This window comes from Cydia strobilella, chromosome 9 (assembly GCF_947568885.1).
Source record: "Cydia strobilella chromosome 9, ilCydStro3.1, whole genome shotgun sequence".
Taxonomy (NCBI): Eukaryota; Metazoa; Arthropoda; class Insecta; order Lepidoptera; family Tortricidae; genus Cydia; species Cydia strobilella.
Window position 1 is genome coordinate 11,346,350 of NC_086049.1, and position 15,282 is coordinate 11,361,631.

Below are 15,282 nucleotides of genomic sequence, written 5' to 3' on the forward strand. Positions count from 1 at the left end.
GGGAATTGGACACTAGTAGAATACCCACTATCGGAGAATTGAATCATGTTGAAGAATTAAAGCGTGCGTGTGTCAAAATCCTATAAAACCGCACCGTGCGCATCCGCGCGTTATGTTATTAGACGTTAATGAATAAAAATTTGCGAACGAGGACGGCCAGGAACGTGCAAGGTAAAGGAGAAATGAAAACTTAGTAGAAAAGTTACTAGTTTCATGTAATACTCACACAGGCTCGTCGGCGCTGGTGTAGGTGCGGTACCAGTGCACGATGGCGGTGCGTCCGTGGTGATCGACTCGCTGCACTACGCCATATTCTCTGTGTTTCAGCTGCACGGACAGACAAAATTATAGTTTATTATGTAACAAAGATAGATATAACTCTGTATTTGTATTTTGTAAACAAAATGTATCCCCTTGATCGCCAAAAATGTCAACTGTCGCGCGCGGCTACAGTCCAATATCAACCTAAGTGCATTACGATTACGTCAAGATTCGCGATAACGCGCCGCGACTTTAACCAGATCACTAATAGCTGCTTAGTTGCAAAACTTATATAACCGAAGTTTGTGGGAATATTAAGGAATGAAATCGGTTAATTAAATGAGTAAATAAACCACCCGACTAACGGTAAGCGTATTCAATGAAATCTATGAATAAAAAAATCACAGGTCGATTGGTGATTGGAAATAAATAATACATATAATCCTTATACATACATGTTGGTTCTCCTCAGTGTTGGCTGCGCCGCTCACAACAAAGTCTCCCGGGAAGCACTCCTGCCCGTCCAGATGGTGGATTGGGTACAACTGGGTCGATGGGATCCCCATCTCTATGGTGCCATCCTGCTCAGGAGAAAAACAAATGTACATTTTAAACGATAGCGGCGACCACTGATCATATCAACATTAATAATATTATGCGCAAGCGATTAACCGCGTGGTTTGGCTGTAATATAGCTAGCAGCCTTGGCTGCTTGTCCTAATGCGCATAGGCTTGGCTCGGCTCCTCGCGGACGTGGACGCGGTCGTACTCCATCGCTTCTGCCATACATAATGTATGGGCACATTGAAAATGCGCTCCGGCGCGGCCCGACTCCAGCCAGTCGTATCGTATCGATCGTATCGTATATTAGGGTCATAATTTTTTTTTTACATAAAATATGGATAGCACAATATGGATAAATATGAAAACACTGTCATCACACAATAGTTTTATACAGGTTGTTTTCTCAATTTGCTCTCCTATTTTCCTTTAATTAAAATCGCTATACTGATTATAATTGAAAATATCAATCTCACAATTTTCCTGTGAGATCAAATTCGCCAAAAAAAAAGTTTACTGTTTCATACATTTTAGCCGTTCAAGTGCCTATTCAATGGGACATAACGTTTTTTTCATGAATTCCGTGTCGGTCCTATAAAATTTGTCCAGTACGAGCTTTCATTTTGCAGAATATTTTCCAATTTCTTGGACCAATGTGCATTGCGTTTCACTCTCTCATTAAGCAAAATGTGAGACGCAAATACACATTGGACCAAGATATTGGACAGATGGAATACCACCCTAAGGACTAAAACAACACCTAGATGACAATTTTTTATTAATGGTATAAATCGATCAGGTTTGTTTTTGGGATCAAATGTCTATATGGGACCATGGGCATTACAGCAATACAAAAGTCAGGAATGATAGTCAAAGTCCGACAGTCGTACTTCACTCGCGAAACGCTCCTAACGTGACGTCAAGGTCACTGAGAGCCCATCTTGAATTTATGGAAAATAAGTAAAATTGCGATTTTGTCGGCAACTATTGCGTTTATGCATATAGTCGCTATACAATCTTTTTTGGATAAAGTGCATGGAATCGAATGGTATCTTTATTTTATTCCTTTTTGGAAGTTAAAAAAAACTTTAAATTTTGAAACTTAGATTTTTTATTATTATTTCCATATATTATTTGAATATAATAAATTGCTGATTTGAATGTGATAAATTGCTTATTTACTAGATAATATTGTCTTCGGTTACCGCGATAGTTACTCATGAAATAAAACTATGAAAACGGATTATATCGCGTATATTGAATTTATAATACATCCCGACGTTTCGAACTCTTTACAGCGTTCGTCACCCGTTGACCACGAACGCTGTAAAGAGTTCGAAACGTCGGGATGTATTATAAATTCAATATACGCGATATAATCCGTTTTCATAGTTTTATTTCATATTTACTAGATTTTGTTATAAATTTCAACATGTGTCATCATCCGTATCGAGTGCGGCGCACGAGGGCGGTGTTGTGTAGGGTACGGTAGGGTAGGGTAGGGTACCTGCCACGCGACGTTGGCGCGGCTGGTGGTGTGCAGCGTCTCGACGACGACGCGGTCGCCGACGCGGGGCGGCGGCGCGGGCGGGGCGCGGCGCACGAGGGCGGTGTTGTGTAGGGTACGGTAGGGTAGGGTAGGGTACCTGCCACACGACGTTGGCGCGGCTGGTGGTGTGCAGCGTCTCGACGACGACGCGGTCGACGACGCGGTCGCCGACGCGGGGCGGCGGCGCGGGCGGGGCGCGGCGCACGAGGGCGGTGTTGTGTAGGGTACGGTAGGGTAGGGTAGGGTACCTGCCACGCGACGTTGGCGCGGCTGGTGGTGTGCAGCGTCTCGACGACGACGCGGTCGCCGACGCGGGGCGGCGGCGCGGGCGGGGCGCGGCGCACGAGGGCGGTGTTGTGTACGGTAGGGTAGGGTAGGGTAGGGTACCTGCCACACGACGTTGGCGCGGCTGGTGGTGTGCAGCGTCTCGACGACGACGCGGTCGCCGACGCGGGGCGGCGGCGCGGGCGGGGCGCGGCGCACGAGGGCGGTGTTGTGTAGGGTACGGTAGGGTAGGGTAGGGTACCTGCCACACGACGTTGGCGCGGCTGGTGGTGTGCAGCGTCTCGACGACGACGCGGTCGACGACGCGGTCGCCGACGCGGGGCGGCGGCGCGGGCGGGGCGCGGCGCACGAGGGCGGTGTTGTGTAGGGTACGGTAGGGTAGGGTAGGGTACCTGCCACACGACGTTGGCGCGGCTGGTGGTGTGCAGCGTCTCGACGACGACGCGGTCGACGACGCGGTCGCCGACGCGGGGCGGCGGCGCGGGCGGGGCGCGGCGCACGAGGGCGGTGTTGTGTAGGGTACGGTAGGGTAGGGTAGGGTACCTGCCACACGACGTTGGCGCGGCTGGTGGTGTGCAGCGTCTCGACGACGACGCGGTCGACGACGCGGTCGCCGACGCGGGGCGGCGGCGCGGGCGGGGCGCGGCGCACGAGGGCGGTGTTGTGTAGGGTACGGTAGGGTAGGGTAGGGTACCTGCCACACGACGTTGGCGCGGCTGGTGGTGTGCAGCGTCTCGACGACGACGCGGTCGCCGACGCGGGGCGGCGGCGCGGGCGGCGCGCGGCGCACGAGGGCGGTGTTGTGTACGGTAGGGTAGGGTAGGGTAGGGTACCTGCCACACGACGTTGGCGCGGCTGGTGGTGTGCAGCGTCTCGACGACGACGCGGTCGCCGACGCGGGGCGGCGGCGCGGGCGGGGCGCGGCGCACGAGGGCGGTGTTGTGTACGGTAGGGTAGGGTAGGGTAGGGTACCTGCCACACGACGTTGGCGCGGCTGGTGGTGTGCAGCGTCTCGACGACGACGCGGTCGCCGACGCGGGGCGGCGGCGCGGGCGGGGCGCGGCGCACGGCGCGCTTGAGCCGCTTGCCGCGCAGCAGCCGCACGGCCAGCTGCGGCGACCGCTTGCCGCGCGTCGACGCCGCCGACGAGCAGCGGGACGACCATGTCGCGCCGCTATGCATGTACAACATATTACATTACTATGTATAGAGTATAGAGGCTGGGAGATAGCAGATAGCCGGCCAACTAGTTACGACTCCGGAGATCCTTTTTCACGCTGACGTATGTATAGTGCTTAGTGCTGCTACGTAGCGTCACAGAATAAGTAGTAGTATTATCATACTGAAAAAGGTTGTGTATTTTGTCCAGTATTGGCAGTATTTCTCGACAATTTCAAGTAAATAACGACTTTTGCTTCTGCCACATTTCTATAGTTGCGCCAAGATATTTTCAACTGACTGCCCTAAGAAGCTTACGCACACGTTGACGCGTGTACAGACATGACGTGCGCACATAGATACACAAACGGCTTCCGTAGTATGGCGTGTCCGACCAGTGGTAGCGAAATCCTTCCGTCACGCGCGATACGCGCAAGCCGGTGTACAACCCTAGCTGTTTTTAAATACATGCAAGAAGTATTAAATATAATAAATAACAAGGAATATGCAATTGGAATCTTGCTTGATATGAGTAAAGCTTATGATCGGGTCTTATACGAAATTTTACTGCAAAAGTTACGCGGAATTGGTGTAAGAGGACTACCTTATGATTGGTTTGTTTCATATCTTTCAAATCGCAACCAATGTGTAGAAGTTAACTACCACAATAATGTAACTGGCAACATACAACAAATTCAATCACAGCTGACAAGGGTTACTCAATCAATACCTCAGGGCAGTGTTCTCGGATGCATTTTATTCTTAATTTATATTAATGATTTGCCCAAAACGATAAATTGCTCCTGCACTCTTTTCGCTGATGATATATCATTAGTAATTTCATGCGAAAATACTATTACTTTAAGAAATCACTTAGATGAATCAATATATAGTATTGAGAATTGGCTTAGCGAGCATAACCTAAGAATAAATTTCTCCAAAACTAAACTTTTAGAGTTCAGACCTTACCAAAAACGCAGTTTGAACGTAGACTATAGCTTCAAAGATACAAAACTTGAATGTGTAGATTCTGCCGCGCTTTTGGGTATTTATATTGATGCTACAATAAACTGGCAAGAACATGTCCATCAAATATCCCTTAAATTAAGTCGATTTATCTATGCCTTGCATGAAATTAAGAAATGCACCGATATAAAAACAGCGACTTGTGCCTATTATGCTTACGCATACGCATGGCTAAAATATGGAATAGTATTATGGGGAAACAGTACAGATACTATACAACTGTTTATACTCCAGAAACGTTGCCTAAGGATATTAGTTAATGTGGATCAAATGACAGGCTGCAAACACTACTTTATAGCACAAAAAATGTTGACTCTACCATCAATATACATCTTGGAAGCTTCTATGTTCGTGAAAAACAACCTGTCATTATTTCCACAATACTCACACGCATCTTCATTACGACCTAAAAAAAAACTAGCTCTACCTGAGACTAAATTGAAGATGGTTAGCACTGGTCCTTCTGCCATGGCAATAAAAATATTTAACAAAATCCCAAATAAGATCCAAGAACTGAGTAACATAGGTGCATTTAAAACCCAACTCAAAGCATATTTAATTGAAAAAGCTTTTTACTCTGTACTAGAATTCTTAAGAGGCCTTATTCCTACAAACGAGCGTATTTTGCAAAATGCTTCCTTTTTCATTCAACATTACGACGTAACTATTAGTATTTATTCAAAAACTGTTAACGTTCTTAAATAATCATTTCCTAAACTAGCGGCTAAAATAATTAAAGTTAGCATTTTCTCTTTTTAAACCTAAAATAAATGAGTTTTCCTGGGAGTATTTTTCAAAATTTGCAGTGAAAGGTGTCGTTTCGGTTGCCAATTTTGCAGTAAACAAGAATCATTTGGTACATGAATGATTACAATTCAATTCACCATATCTTGTACGAGGGGCTGAAATGATTGAAAATCAAAGATTCATTTAAAAAAATTGATAAAATACCTACCGAGTTTTCTTCATTTTTTCGGTGAAAACAGGGTCGCATTATATTTTTTTATCGCAAATTGTACTTATATTTTGCCCTTAAAATAATATTATAGCAAACTCTAACTTTATGTGAACCCATAAAAAAATAATCATAACTATAGGACCTATTTTATCGTAAATTTAAATATTTTTAAAAGACGTATAAATCACGCTGCACCGACACTGCGCGCTCAGTCTCCGCCGGGCGCGCTTAGGGGACGGACCTGTGCTCGATCGTCAGGCGTTTGTTTCGTTCGTAATCAACGAGCTAGTTCCGAAAAGTGGTGTATACTGCGATTAGAAAATCTTGATCCTTAGGTGATCAATGTAATCATAGGTACATTTTATAGCACAAATATTAAATTTTTTCGCCTAGGTGATCGGGTCTGTTCAGGGTGCCTAGCCAAGATGCCAACCGTTTAGGTACCTATAGTTTACATTAAAACCAAATCTGTAGCTGGCCTCTGAATGGGTAGTAGAAACGGGTTCCGTATGTGTTTCCCTTTCCAGATGACCAAGGTGCCTAGCCAAGATGCCAACCGTTTAGGTACCTAGAATATAGTTTACATTAAAACCAAATCTGTAGCTGGCCTCTAAAATGGGTCGTAGAAACGCGTTCCTTGTATCTTTCGCTTTCTAGATGACCAGGGTGCCTAGCCAAGATGCCAACCGTTTAGGTACCTATAGTTTACATTAAAACCAAATCTGTAGCTGGCCTCTGAATGGGTAGTAGAAACGCATTCCTTGTATCTTTCGCTTTCTAGATGACCAGGGTGCCTAGCCAAGATGCCAACCGTTTAGGTACCTATAGTTTACATTAAAACCAAATCTGTAGCTGGCCTCTAAAATGGGTCGTAGAAACGCGTTCCTTGTATCTTTCGCTTTCTACATGACCAGGGTGCCTAGCCAAGATGCCAACCGTTTAGGTACCTATAGTTTACATTAAAACCAAATCTCTAGCTGTCCTCTGGATGGGTAGTAGAAACGGGTTCTGTATGTCTTTCCCTTTCCAGATGACCAAGGTGCCTAGCCAAGATGCCAACCGTTTAGGTATCTATAATATAATTTACATTAAAACCAAATCTGTAGCTGGCCTCTAAAATGGGTAGTAGAAACGCGTTCCGTATGTGTTTCGCTTTGCAGATGACCAGGGTGCCTAGCCAAGATGCCAACCGTTTAGGTACCTATAGTTTACATTAAAACCAAATCTGCAGCTGGCCCCTGAAATGGGTAATAGAAACGCGATCCGTATGTCTTTCATTTTCCAAATGACCAGGGTGCCTAGCCAAGATGCCAACCGTTTATGCTCCGTAGCAAACGAAACGTAACTGTCTCTGTCGCACTAATATTGAAGAGTGATAGAGAGAGATTCCCTGGTCATCTCTAGGTACAAGTATGTATATGTTCTTAACATAATAAACTGAAATTACTACTACCATGCATATAAAATAAAATAAAAGAGTGGCTATAACAATAAAAATAATGTTACTTGCTATTGAAATCGACAAAGATCAAGATTATTCTTCTCTGCGTTCAAAACGCGTTATAGTTGCCGGCGCTCGCGTACCGCGCGTCAACGCCATCTATTGAGTGTTATTTCGTGAAATCGATGAACGCTCCAGGGAATAAGGGCTCTTAAATGAAGATGTAACTATATGAAATATAATGTAATGTTATTAACTATGAAATATAATATAATAAAATATTTAATATGTAATTAATCGTGATGTAAAATGTAATATGTAATCTTCAATCGTAAGGTAAATTTAACAATATTTAATCTCCAATCGCAATGTAAAATTCCATTTTAATGTAAGTTTAATAATATTTGATCTCTTATCTAATGTGAAATTCAATAACATGTAATATAATCTTTAATTGGAATGTCAAATTTAATATATTATGTATTGTAACCTATAATCGTGATCCTTAGCTACTTATTACTAATTACTTAGTTAGTAAGTTACGTAGATAAGAATGTAGTTAATTAGTGAGTATTAAGTTGCAGTGCCCTACAGGGTTCATAGCTGATCAAAATTATTATGTAACATCTTATTATGTACCTATGAAGGCAATAAATGACTGAATACTGAATACTGCTTAGGCTGGCAATGTTGAATGAAAATCTAATCAACTGACTGAGAATTTGGCAAGCTCGTGCCATTGGGATTCAATGGATGCTCTGCTGTCTCAAAAACACGATATACAACAAAAATGTATTCTATTCTATATAGCATACGACCTCACCTATCGGTGTCACTGCCATCGCTGCTAGTATTCTCCCAGTTGTCCGAGTCGTCGTCGTTGAGCCCGAGCTCCGACTTGCTGTCGCCGTTCAGCAGCTCGCTGTTCTCCTTGTTCGGCTCGGGACTGTGGATGTGCGATTTACTTAGCCCGCTGTGGATGAAATACATTCGCTTAGCACTTATTGTCTAACTAGTAAAATATAGAATAGGACCACGAAAATATATTGCGCCATCATATCACAGTTCTACAGAGTTATCGTATTAGCATGATGTGTATTTCGTATTTCTAGTTAAGTACTTGTAAGTGTTAAAGAGGATACCTAAATGCAAGGGTGCAAAAGCGACACTCAACAAGAATGAGAAGACATATTTAGAGTCCCAGAAGAAGGTTTTATTTTTACTTAAAACACAATAGAATTTGATCCAAGACATCAACCTACTCCTGGAGTTGTTCCCGTTCCAGTTTAGTAGCAGTAATTTTTTAGCTAATTGGTAACCGAAGTGTTGACACTGGGATCCCGCATATATTCTATAGCATTCATGTAATACTGCAGTTTCAACTTAATCCTCAACACGTAAGGCCAACATTTGAACAGCTCACCTAATCCCAGAGTCGTTTTTCTCCTCAGTAACAGTGTCTTCCTGACTGCTGACGATAGGCAGAGACACGTCTGCGCTCGGCTCGATCTTGATGCTGGGGCAGTTCGAGTCCACCTTCAGCGCCTCGTCTAGAGATTCTAGAGTGTTCTCTGAAGGGTCCACCTCCATTTCGTTCTGAGGATTTATTAAATATAAGTTATCCAAAACAACTAATACGGTGAAAGGAAGGGAAGCAAAGAAACGGCTTAGGGACGACTGTGAAATTTAAAGGGAATGGAACCCTTTAATGCGTGTCGTAAATTATTCACCTCTGCCTTATAAACACTTAGTTTTCGTTCGACAAAGATGTTCCTGACCACTTTTATCAGTCACCTACTTGCATTTTATATGTCCATATTGCACTAAGTGTCTTCTTGTATTGACTTGAGGATTTAAGAGAATAAAAGTGGGCGTGGCAGTGTACTTACATCGACGGACTTGAGTTTGCGATGTGCAGATGCGCGCTTCTTCGGCCGCGAGGGCACATGCTCCGAATTCTGCTTCTTGCTGGGTCGGGTTTGCTTGCGAATGCTCCTGTAGAATTTACCTGAGGCAAAACATTTGATTAAACCTTTTGGACGTCAAGAATGTGTATTAGTATTAAACAACCTACTCCGGTAGTCACTGTAGTCCTATATGTACATTTCAAGTAAGGTAAGGATAGGCTCGCTCGCGCGCTTAATCTTGGCGTTACGGTAACGCTTTTGGCGTTTAATGGGTTAGGGTTAAGATTACATTTATTGAACTTGTAGGCTTATTAGACACAGTTTATTTGTCTCGAGTACATAAATTTAACATGAATAGAAAAACTTTTTTCAGACATGGAATCAGTGAAAATATCTATACCTAGTACTTCAGTTACCAACACTATAATGATATTCATTATAATTTTCCATTCGATTTATGATTTTTGTAAGATTGTCCCAAAATTCATCGTCATCATCTTCAGATAGCAGGACAGGATTCTATCGGCCTGGTGAAAAAACTCAGACACACACTAAAAAAACACTTGGATGTTCTTACTTTGCTGTTTCCGCCATTGCTGTTTGCTGACGAAAGTGTCTTCGGCACCAATAGTGAGGAAGTTCCGGTCGCCGACCTGCAGCGTGCACGGCTCGAACACATTCAGCAGTTTTAAGTTCTTCAGCTCATCAGCTGTGAAGGAATATTTACTTTGGGTTAAAGAAATACAACTTGTGTGGCTGTAATTACTCATATTATTATTATTTGTAAAAGCTTCTGGTCTGTTATCAATTATCATATTCTTATGAAAATGGCACAGGTCTTTTATAAGTGCGAAGATAGCTGTTCCCTTCCATCCCTCCAAACTAGTACAACTCCTATTCAGTCTGTTCAGTTATAATCCACTCTGTATCACACTAATTATAGATTTAATCCGCATTTAAGTTTACATAAACTTCTACATATCTGTAGCTGTCACACTTATAAGTAGCTGATATATGAATGTCAGCCACTTCAACTAGAAAGTAATAAGGCTCACCTTCCACAAGGTACTTGGGTTGCTGTGGCGCTGCCTCTTTGGTTTCCTTGGACAACGCGCGGCACTGCCAGTGGACGCCAACGCTCTCCGTGACCACGGCTTCCACAGTGAACTGTCAAATAAATATATAAATTAATACAGTATAGGCCACTATACCATAAATTACAATGTGTCACGCGCAATGACTTAAGCAAACATAATCAAAACCACGTTCAAAAAGATGACGGTAAAGGTGCTAAGCGTTGTTAACTACCCATACACAACTTGTTCTGGATAAAGCTCTGAAGAAGTGTGGATAGAGAATAGAGTGCCAACGGAGCAAAGATTAATCTTTCAGAGGACAATTTTCTAGGTCTGGATCTTGCCTTGTCGGTCATTTAGAGCCAGTTGAAGCTGGTGATTTCTCTAAAAAATCTTTACTCTAGAAGTATGGACACTCACCTTATGATCGTGCATCTTATGTTTCCTCGCAGCCTTCATCTCCTTCGTCATGTGGAGCCAGTTGGCGCTGTCGAGCGCTCCCAGCGGCCCGTAGACCACCTGCCCGGGGTAGAACTCCGAGGAAGAGTAAGGCGTGGAGCGTCGACGACGCAAAGAGTAGTCTTCCAGGGGACAGTTCTCTAAGTCTTGGTATTCGAGCCGGGACCCGTCTGCTGATACCAGACGGAGTTTGCTGTTCACTGACTGTAATAAGGATTTTCGTCAATTTGGTTATAAGTCGCGAGTCGGTTTGGTCGCGAAGTGAATTAAAAGTCTAACTTAAAAAATCAATATTATACTGGAACAATACTATTCTATTCAACTAGAAGACACGCGAAAATAGTAAGTATAAGATACACACTTTACACCGTGATGTCGGGCGTTTTCTGCTATAATAAGCTCTGACCATAAACACAATCTAGACCTTTAGTTTACAGAATATTAATATTATAAAAGGCAGACCACTTACACGTTGGGAAGATGACATAAAAGGAACAGCCGGCACAGACTGGATGTCATTAGCACAGGACAGGGACAAATGGGCAGCACTGGAGGAGGCCTTTACCCACTAGGGATTCATGTAATTAAACACTAATTTTAAGATTGTTTTATTTTTTCAAATTTATATGTAACCGTTTTTTACATCGAATAAAGGGCTTTTTTATTTTTATTTTATTTTATTTATATTAATATTTTAATATTTTTATATTATATTATTATATTTTATTCATCAGTTAAAAAATAACGCCTAATATAATAATAACATTTATCAATTTATGAGTTTTTTCAATTTTTGTTAAAATATATGCTTAAATAACACAGTCTCGACACCAACAAAAGGCTACTATGCAGGTTATTTTCAGGGCCCCAAATTCGAATTCGAGGGTCACACACACTCAAGGACTAAAATGTATGAGGGGCTGTATTGGTTGTTGTCGAATCAAGATCGACCTCCCTTACGTACTAAATTTTCAAATTATACGGGAGTGGTTAACATGCAACACCGCGGTCACTTCTCGAGCAACTGGGCCGACTAGCCATGACATGCATGCTGGTGATGACTCGGTCACTTGGCGACTTACCTTAGAAGTTCCGACCCACGAGTCGAGACAAACAGCCAGGTCGGGTGTGAACTCCTCAAGCGGCTGTAGACGCTCACTAGCCACACTTGGGATGACGTGTTTAGTTCCCACGACTTGAAGCGCGGCTGTCATCACGATGTCGCGACAGTAGCCACGTTGCGTGTCCTTGCCGGCGATAAGGCGGCGGACCACGTCGCCCGGCATCAGGGAGCGATCGGCCAGACCAACCTGACGAATATTAAAGTTTCTGTCAAAAATTTTACTGTTGTCGTGCGTCTAGCTAGATCTGGCAAATGCACACCACTAGCGGGCCATTCAAGAACCGCTTGCACTGCTTGCAACTTTTGCAAGCTATTTAGCAGTTTTTAGCGGGCCTTTCAAAAACGGAGCATTCGCGGTAATAAAATTTATTGTCTCCACAATGCAAACTTTTCCGAACCTTTTTTCAATTCCTATAGTCGAAAATAGTAAGATAAAAATGGTGGATTTCCAAGTATTCATCATTGAAGGTAACTCTGAGAATACGCAATCATGCCAATGATTGATTGCATCGCCTTTCGGACTTCCGTTGTTTTAACGGAGCTTCTCATGAAATGAAATAAATTAAGTTAATCATATTCATTTATTTGCGTTAAAAAAGGTTATATACCTAGCCTAGTCGGTTACTAAGTTCTGTTACTAGGTTTTCAACTGATTAAATATAAAATAAAGCTCAAAATAAAAAAGTTTTGCCACAGTTTGATAGCTTATTTTGATTGTAATGATCAAAACATGATATAATAATATAAAATTCAGATGGAGAATTTATGGGAATCCTTGGAAAACTCCAGATTGCCTGAAGATGTAAACACGCGGTCAATTTATGAAAATTATACTTTACAAAAGCGTGTCCAATGCAAACTTGCATCTTTGCCAGAAGGTTCAATTGCATGTTTTAGTGAGGCCTCTATATTACCGCAAATTTTGTGACTACCATTTTTAGGGTTCCGTACCTCAAAAGGAAAAAACGGAACCCTTATAGGATCACTCGTGCGTCTGTCTGTCTGTCCGTTTGTCACAGCCTATTTACTCCGAATCTACTGGACCAATTATTCATGTATACAGTTGTAAAGCTTATTTATAAGTGATAAGCTTACAATACAACCTAATAAACGGCCTTAACTTGAAATCTAAGTTTATAATTGAATTTTAAATGGATTGTCTTAATAAACCTGATTCGGGCATTACTGGCCGCCTTCCACTTCGCAACTTATCTTGCAATAAACTGCAATTCTGTATGGTCGAATTGACAATTATGGGTTACTGTTGTTTAGCCATAATCAGTTAGAATGTCACGCTATCTTTCTATCTATCTATCTATCTAGCCCTTTTATTCTGAGCTAGAGTATGTCCCGTAGCTCAGTGTGCCGCTTGGCAAAGGCCTCCTCTAGCTCTTTCCATTGAGGTCTGTCGTGGGCCACTCTTCTCCAGTTCGGGCCCGCTGTGAGTTTGAGTTCATCCTCCCATCTTGTTCGAGGTCTCCTCTGGCCCTGTGTACAACCTCTTGGATACCAATCTGTTACTATTTTGCTCCATTTTTCCCGCCTGTCTCTCAACATGTGGCCAGTCCATCTCCACTTCTGCTGATCTATTTTAGTGAGTATTTCGGTCACTTTTGTTTTTTGTCTCAGGTCTTCATTTCTCACTTTGTCTAGTCTGCGTGTTCCCGTCATACTTCTTTCCATTGATCTCTGGCAGTACTTAAGCCTGTCTCGGTGCTCTTTGTTGAGTGCCCATGTCTCACATCCGTATGTAATGCAGGGTAAGATACATGTGTTAAATACTTTTCTTTTTATGGTAATGCTGAGATTAGTGGACTTCAGGCCTTCCTTCATAGACCAATATTTTTTCCATCCATTGGTAATTCTTGTATTTATTTCTTTGCTAGTGAGGTACTATCTTTAACATTAGTTAATCTCGTGTACAGGTGTCAATTTGTCAGAAATAATACTAAATTGTGTGGCAGAATATTGTCCGAATAGAAGCTTATTAATTTCAAGTATTATTAAATACTTAAAAGCTATCAACTTTTTCAAAGTTACCATGATTGCCATTGCTCATTTCCCTCAAACTGTGGGTAGATCAACATGCTAAATGAGTCCTCATAATTGTTGTCCTTACCCCCACAACTGACATTCATGCATAATTAGATTATTGCATGCATAATTCAACCCTTACTCGCTTTTAGGGGTTGATGCACTTTTCTCGACCTAATTCGATGTTTTTAATGAGAATGAAACACCACATGTATGCAAAGACATGGAAGATACAAATGCGATTTCTAGAAGTCACTCACCGATTTCTCTGATATGACACGTTCGGTGCCTGACGGGTGCCACACAACACGAATTTCGCCTTTTTGAATGGGTGTCTCCATATCGCTTTCTTGGTCGCTGGAGTTGGCTTCATAGTTCTCGAGCACCAGACCGAAGATCACTTGGCCGTGATTGTTGATTTTATACACTTCATCCTCGTAAAAGTACTGAAAGTCAGTCGGCGAACCCGGATTTTGACCCGCCATATTGACGGGAATTATCTAAAGACACAAATAATTTTGTTTTTTACGTGATTATGTTCTTTCTGACAGCTGATTGCAATTGAATTGTGGCGCATGCGTCAATGTAGTGATGCGCGTAAGAGTGAAGAGTCGATAAAAAGCAAAGCTCTATCGATTAATGTTGTTTTTCCATTGCAATGCAATATTCTGTCAGTTACTTTTGTTGAAATAAGGTTGCAAGCTACAGGCCACTTAGAACATATTTCAAATATATAATATAAAATTGATCTGTCAAGTCAATGAATTGTCATTCGATAAAAACAGTCTGTGCTGTTATTATTAATATTATATTTAGATTAATTGTGGTAACTAATTTACTAAATATATTCATTGAAGATTCATCCGTTGTGCTCTATTCATAACATTGCCCTCTGCTTAGCCTCACCCCATCAGGGTTATGGGCGAACATTATTCAGAACAAGCATGAAAAATGTCAACGGGCTCTGGCGATTCTTCTAGTGAGGTGGATAATAACAGAGGTACTGGAATTATGAATAGTACGATGCTCTTCGATAAACTGGACGGCTGCTCGAACTATTCAACATGGAAATTCCAGATGGAACTATATCTAATAGATACAGACTTATGGGAATACACGAGCGTTACTCCCGCGATTACCGATTTACCAGGTACGAGAAAGGATCAAAAAGCAAAAGCTAAGATTTGCTTGATGATAAAACCGCATTGCCTAGTGCACGTCAAACACGTGAAGACAGCTAAAGAGGCGTGGCAAGTGTTGAAAGATACCTTCGAAGACAAAGGTTTGAATAACCGCTGTAGATTACTCTCTAGACTAGTGAGTTATAAACTAGAGATGTTTACGACAGTAAGAGAATATGTAACAGCGGTAATGGAGACATCTCAGGAACTGTCAGACCTTGGAAAGGAAATAGATGATGAGTTGTTAGCGGCTTTGATGCTTC

General features: G+C 42.3%; 1 protein-coding gene across 1 annotated transcript in view; it reads right to left on the reverse strand.

The window, feature by feature from the left end:
• Positions 1 to 14,447, reverse strand: part of LOC134744303 ((E3-independent) E2 ubiquitin-conjugating enzyme UBE2O) — a 28,615-nt gene extending 14,168 nt beyond the window's left edge. Inside the window, exons 1-11 of the mRNA XM_063678076.1 lie at positions 14,099 to 14,447; positions 11,764 to 11,991; positions 10,643 to 10,885; positions 10,202 to 10,313; positions 9,724 to 9,855; positions 9,129 to 9,247; positions 8,663 to 8,835; positions 8,063 to 8,212; positions 3,629 to 3,830; positions 717 to 842; positions 227 to 327 (exon numbers count right to left, since the gene is read on the reverse strand). Of these exons, the coding sequence (XP_063534146.1) occupies positions 227 to 327; positions 717 to 842; positions 3,629 to 3,830; positions 8,063 to 8,212; positions 8,663 to 8,835; positions 9,129 to 9,247; positions 9,724 to 9,855; positions 10,202 to 10,313; positions 10,643 to 10,885; positions 11,764 to 11,991; positions 14,099 to 14,323 (1,811 nt within the window). The 5' untranslated portion in view covers positions 14,324 to 14,447. The remainder of the gene's footprint in view (positions 1 to 226; positions 328 to 716; positions 843 to 3,628; positions 3,831 to 8,062; positions 8,213 to 8,662; positions 8,836 to 9,128; positions 9,248 to 9,723; positions 9,856 to 10,201; positions 10,314 to 10,642; positions 10,886 to 11,763; positions 11,992 to 14,098) is intronic.
• Positions 14,448 to 15,282: the final 835 nt, after the last annotated feature.